The sequence below is a fragment of the Otolemur garnettii genome, unplaced genomic scaffold, assembly GCF_000181295.1.
Source record: "Otolemur garnettii isolate 467f Iridium unplaced genomic scaffold, OtoGar3 scaffold00033, whole genome shotgun sequence".
In the NCBI taxonomy this organism is placed as follows: Eukaryota; Metazoa; Chordata; class Mammalia; order Primates; family Galagidae; genus Otolemur; species Otolemur garnettii.
The window spans coordinates 2150843-2157039 of NW_003852428.1; the positions used below are offsets into that span (position 1 = coordinate 2150843).

General features: G+C 36.9%; 1 protein-coding gene across 1 annotated transcript in view; it reads left to right on the plus strand.

Annotated features, from left to right (window-relative positions):
- The window catches only part of LOC100942191 (cadherin-9), an 82352-nt gene that overhangs the window by 38565 nt on the left and 37590 nt on the right, over positions 1 to 6197 (plus strand). Inside the window, exon 2 of the mRNA XM_012805001.1 lies at positions 504 to 633. Within this exon, the coding sequence (XP_012660455.1) occupies positions 504 to 633 (130 nt within the window). The remainder of the gene's footprint in view (positions 1 to 503; positions 634 to 6197) is intronic.

Here is a 6197-nt window from a genome sequence, read left to right on the forward strand (position 1 = left end):
GTTCTTAGTCATCCATCTCATGCATTCCTTAGTCACGTTCTTCCCCAACACTCTATTGATATTTTGAGCTTTCTGCACTGCACTTGGTTTGACTACAGAACTCATTTTCAAAAATGGCACTTTTTTGGACCCATCTAGGGTTTCATAAAACTTGCTCTGAAAATACATTTGGAAGAGAATCACAAGGCAAAACATGCCTTTGACAGAATGAGGATGTACCTTCACAGTAAAAATAAAACAAGGAGTACCAATGGGAAATGTCAGTGAACCAATAAACTTAGTATTTTAGGAAATCAGAAATTTCATACTTAAAAACTGAACCTCTTTCTGTGTTTTCCAACCTCGGAAATTCTGTTAAAATTTTTGACCCCCGTAAGTGTTCTATCTTAGGCATCCTGCTCATTCATAGTTTACGATTCGAGCATAAATTTTAGTAGAACTCTCACACAGATATCTTGGTTGAGCTCTTTTTAGTGACTCTTTCCTCTTTGTACCTTGTTCAGCACATCGGCATCACAATAGCAACTCTTAACATGGGTCTTGGTTTGCTCTGCCAGGAGGATTCCCAGTCTCTGTACGGGCTTCACTTCCCTGCAGTAAAATGCTTCCAGAGACAGAAAGCTAGCATTCAGGGTGCCCACTTGTCTTCTTGCGTTGCTTGTCTTCTGCTATCCAATTTCTAAAACTGTTGATTCACATATATATATATATATATATTTTTTTTTTTTTTTGGAGACTGATTCTCATTGTGTCACACTCCATAGAGTTCTGTGGCATCACAGCTCACAGCAACCTCAACCTCTTGGGCTTCAGCAATTCTCTTGCCTCAGCCTCCCAAGTAGCTGGAACTATAGGCACCCACCACAGTCCCCTGCTATTTTTTGGTTGCAGTTGTCATTGCCGTCAGTTCTAGTGTATGTGGCTGGTGCCCTACCGGCTGAACCACAGGCACCAAACCTCAATTCACATATTTTGTCCAGGTTTGTAGATGTTTACTGTGGGAGCTTGAGTCCAGCTTATGCATCTTAGCTCAAAACAAATAGTTTTATGGTGAAAACTTTTTATAGTATTTATATTATATTTGGTTTTTATTTGCCATAAATCTAAGTACTAATATGTTGTTCATGAAGCTACTATTTAATATGATTCAGTTTAAAAATATGGTTGTTTTATCTGAAATTAACAGGAAAAAAAATGTACCTTGAAGGCTGAAATGCAGCATACTAGTCATAAAAATGTTTAGGAAATTTATTTTATCATTTTGAAAATATTAGGAATGCTATATTATAATAGTCAATTTAGCAGTTATCAGCATTTATTGGATGGTTTTCCTTGTTAAAGATTGAGCAAGATATTAGAAAACTCTTTAGAAAATGTGAAAATTATTGATAATAAGGATTGGGCAGTTTGCCATACTTTTGCGATAAATAAGACCTTAAGCAAAAAATAAAACCACCACGGCAACATCACACAATGTTGTGATTAAACATATCTATCGTTTCTGTCAGCATCTGTCAACCTCATGAAGTGACAGTTCAGCCTTGAACAACGTGGGTTTGAACCACGTGGATCTACTTATATGCAGGGTTTTATTTTTATTTTTTTTAGTGTAGTTTGAGGATGTGAAACTTTTGCATACTGAGAGCTGACTTCAAATGTGCAGTTTCCTCAGGGCTGACAGCAAGACTCAAGTATGTGCACAAGGGTCCTGCAACCAATCACCTGTGTATGTCATGGGCCTACTGTGTATACACTAAATGTACAGTTTCTTATTGGATATCAATTATACCTCAATAATGTTATAAAGAAATGATAAAACAAACAGACAGCAACAAAAAAAATGCTTTCCAATTTATAAAGGAAAATAGATTAGGGCTGAATTTGCTTTGATTTTTTTAAATGTTCTATTTTGAATTCAGATATTATTGTAGTCTGAGTTTCCCAGAGAAATGGATAATTTATTTACATTTATTATAAGGAATTGGCTGACGTGATTATGGGAGCTGGAAAGTCTCAGTCATGAATTAGGCCAGGAAGAGGTTCAGGGGAGCTAGTGGTATAATTTCTGTCTGAATCAGAGGACCAGAAAAGCTGGAGAGTGAATGGAACGTGTTCCACATTGAGTCTGAGTCTGATTCTGAAGGGTAAGAATGCTGTGTCAGCTTACGGACAGGCAGGCAGAGACAGCATATTCTCCCTTACTCTGCTTTTTATTTTATGTTCAAGCCTTCAAAGTAGTGAATGAGAACTACCCCACCAGGGTGGGTAAAACTACTCCATTTTGCTCCAATTCAAATGTTCCTCTTCTAGAAACTTCTCACAGTCACATCTAGAGTAATGCTTAACTACAGAGCTGGAAACTCCAAACCCAGTAAAGCTGACACACAAAACTGACCACCACAAATGCACCCCTTGTCAACTTTGCATCATATACATCTCCTTAAATTATACATAGGTTCAAAAATAAAAATCATTAAGGCTATGATTCTTCCCAACATGACACAACGATCCTGCATTCAATTGAAAACACACAGGCTCCTTCCCCAAAAGAAGCATTAACTACCTAAGTAAGGTTTACTTTTTTCCTCAATATCTTATAGCTTACATACAATGATGTAAAATTACTAAGAATATTATGATATAAAGTCAATATATCTTATGTTACATGATATGGGAATAAGAGATCAAAGAAAACAAAGATATTTAAAATATACACATGTATTTGTAACAAAATGAGGAGGAAATACTGATGACAATTAGGGTCTTGTTTCCATAACTGCTCATGAGGTCATAGTTAGTATTTATAGTTACTTTTTTCCATGATCTCTTTCCTATTTTCCTTGTATTCAGGAAAGATCTTGTAGGCCATGGTTCTTTACCTAGTGGAATGACCCAGACTATCATTCCTGAAGGATTTGGATCATTTGTGGTCCCAGGATTAAGGTGTTATAATTTTCTGTTGAAAATTCCCTGATATACAGGGAATGAGAATATGAAGAGATGCCCTGAAGGGACTCTGCTGCTCCAGGCAGACCCCTCCTTATCTCCAGTGTGAAATAGCAGCTCAGTTCCGCTTGGCGGCTGGGATCAATCACCCCAGCCAGCACTGTCCCTCTCTACTCGGGGAGAAAGGGGCTGTGTAGCAGGAGTGTGGACCATGGATTTATTGTCACTTCTTCATAGAACTTGTGCCTTTAGGGACCATTCAGGCCACATCTCCCACACACAGCCTTTATTGGCTGAAAAAATGCTGCTGTGTCTTCTCAAGTTTATGGCATGGTGGGTCACATAATACTTATTACATGACCCCATGCTCCAGAGACATAGTACATTGATATCCCATTTTTAAACGTTCAGTCTTTAAGTCCCAATAACAGACCAGTAACTGCTTGTCAGGAAAAAGTTAGCAGTTGTCTGGAAAGAATACCAAGGGTTTTTCTCCAAAATCTTGTGAGTGTTGTAGCTTCAAAGAATTGGATGTGGCACGCCCCGGTTGCTGAGGGCAACAGCACTTTAGTCAACTGATTCAAAAGTTCACCTCATTCAGAAATACCCTTGTGGACACTCCCACAATAATATTTTACCAAAGATCTGGGCATCACTGGATCTAGCCAAGTTGACAAATAAAATTAACCATCACAGATATATTTTAAGTTTTTTTGATTATTTTGTATGGATTTATCTATATAGTCAGTGGAAATTCCAAAAGAAGTGGGAACGATGTTAACAGGAAAGAAAAACAGATGCAAACAGATGTGAGAGCTGGAGCAGATCTTCTGAGACAAAGAATAAAATGTAATCAGGGCAAAACAAAGTTGTTGGTATGTACAGAATGCATAGCAAGGGGGAAAGAAGCGGGGATGCATCTGGAACTGAGAGCCAGATTATCAGGTCTCTATAGATAAGTTTATGTTTTTGCAAGCAATTGCCATAATAATAATGGTAAAGATTATTTTAAAAAGAAAAATGTCCTCAGGTCACGCCTGTGGCTCAGAAGGGTAGGGCACTGGTGTCATATGCTGGAGGTGGTAGGTTCAAATCCAGCCCCAGCCAAAAAAAAAATAATGTCCTGTTTTAATAGAAGAGACAAATTTAAACACAAACAAAACAGTTGGCCCCAAATAACACTGAGATATACATTAGACTAATCTTGGTTTGAATGACAAATTCATAATAGTTCATAAACACTGTGTCTTGTTGAATATTTTTGAGCTGGGTGATAATAGGACCAGATCTGCAATGTAGGAAATCACCTTCTTTAGTATGGAAAGTTGTTTGAAGAAGAGGGAGAGTAAAGGCAGCAGGGTTAGGAGATTGCTGCGGTTGTCCACACAATGCCTGTGGGTAGGGAAAGCCAGGGTAGTACTAGGCAGAGAGATGGAAATGGATCAGTACATTTACACCCAGATCAGCTTTAAAAAGTCTGTATGTGATGACCATTATGAGGTTGAACTTAATTGCAAAGGAGAAGTAAAATACAACATTCATATTTCTAATTTTAGCTTCCATAGAAAACAGCATTTGAATAGTCTAATAATTCAGAGATGGAGAAGGATGCTAACGAAATAGGTGAGGGCTCCGTGTGCAGTATCCTGAAGTAAGTGATGTAAGACAACCGAGTGAACACAGCCTCTTCAGGACTACATTTCCGTTTGAATCGACTCTTTTGGTAGTTTTGAAATATACAGTGCATTGTCATTTCTTATAGTTGCCTTGCAGTGCAATAGGTCACTAAAGGTTATTCCTCTGCAAAAATGAAGTTTTGCACCTTGCCCGACATCTCCCATCTCCGTCCATGTAGAGGAGGCCAAGAGACAAATGACCTCTAAGCAAGACGATTTACACCTGAGGGGTGGACTCTTGGGCGACTTATGGAGAAGGAGCCCGTGCATTCAGCATGTAGTCATTGTTAATTATTCCCATCACCTATATCATTCCCTTTCAATAAAAGGCTGGCTCGGAGGTTGCTCGGGGCTACCGGGAAAGTAAGGGCTAGCCCGCCTTCCACAGGCTTGTACTTATTTTTTTTTTTTTTTTTTATTGAATGGTGACTATGTACCTTACATAGGCTTGTACTTCTAATCTGCCTCTCGCCTGATTCCTTCCTGCGTTAACCGAGACCAGGGCCATAGGAGCCCGACGGGTCGCACACATCCAGGTCCCTCCAAATGTTATGTACCATGAGGTAATGGTTTTGTTGATCGGCTTGATTTCATCATTTTGCAGTGTAAAACATAGAGAATCACCTATTGCATCCTATAATTTTATAACATATACTATCATTGTCAATTAAAATTCAAAAAAGGAAAGAAGACTCTAGTTTCAGAGTCATGTAAAAATTGTAAAAATGTTAAGATTTTTTTCCACTTCATAATTTTGGCAATGACATTGTTTATGTGTTTTAAATACTCAGTGTTTGTTCTTCCACATGAAGAAGTTATTTTTTACAAGTGAATATGTATCAAAAATAATTTATGAAAATATTTTAAGTGTTGTCTTATGATATATTTGTGTGGCTATCAGGAAAGCCATGTGTTTTGTATCAGTTGATAGTAAAATATCTATACATATATCATTTTCCAAGTGTAAGAACATTATGGTTGAAAAGTTTTCTCCCAAGGTCATATATTAATCTATGAGATTAAATTCTCTACTTTTCTTACTCGTCTCTCTGACTACAGAGTCTGAACTTCCACAAACAGCATTAAACAGTAATTACCTCTTATCCATGGTTTCAGATACCTGTGGTACATAACAATAAGGTATTTTGAGAGAGGGAGAGACAGAAAAACACTATATTTGCATAACATTTATTACAATATTACGTTGTCATTATTTTATTTTCTTATAGACTTTTGTTACTAATCTCTTATTGTGCTTAGTTTATAAATTAAAATTTATCACCTCGATGTAAGATAACACATAGTAAATGTATGGTCTGGCACTATGTCGATATATATATATATATATCCAGACACCATATATATATGGTGCAGGTATCCACTGAGGGTCTTGGAATGTATTCCCCAAGATAAGACAGAAATTACTATGGTTTAGGAGAATAAAATCAGTTAAAATTTAAGATATGAATCCTAAACTTATTCTCAAAATAAGTTCACAAATTGCTTGAAATGTTTAAAATAATACATTTAACATTAAATAATACATTTAACATTTTAAATGTATTCAACATTAAG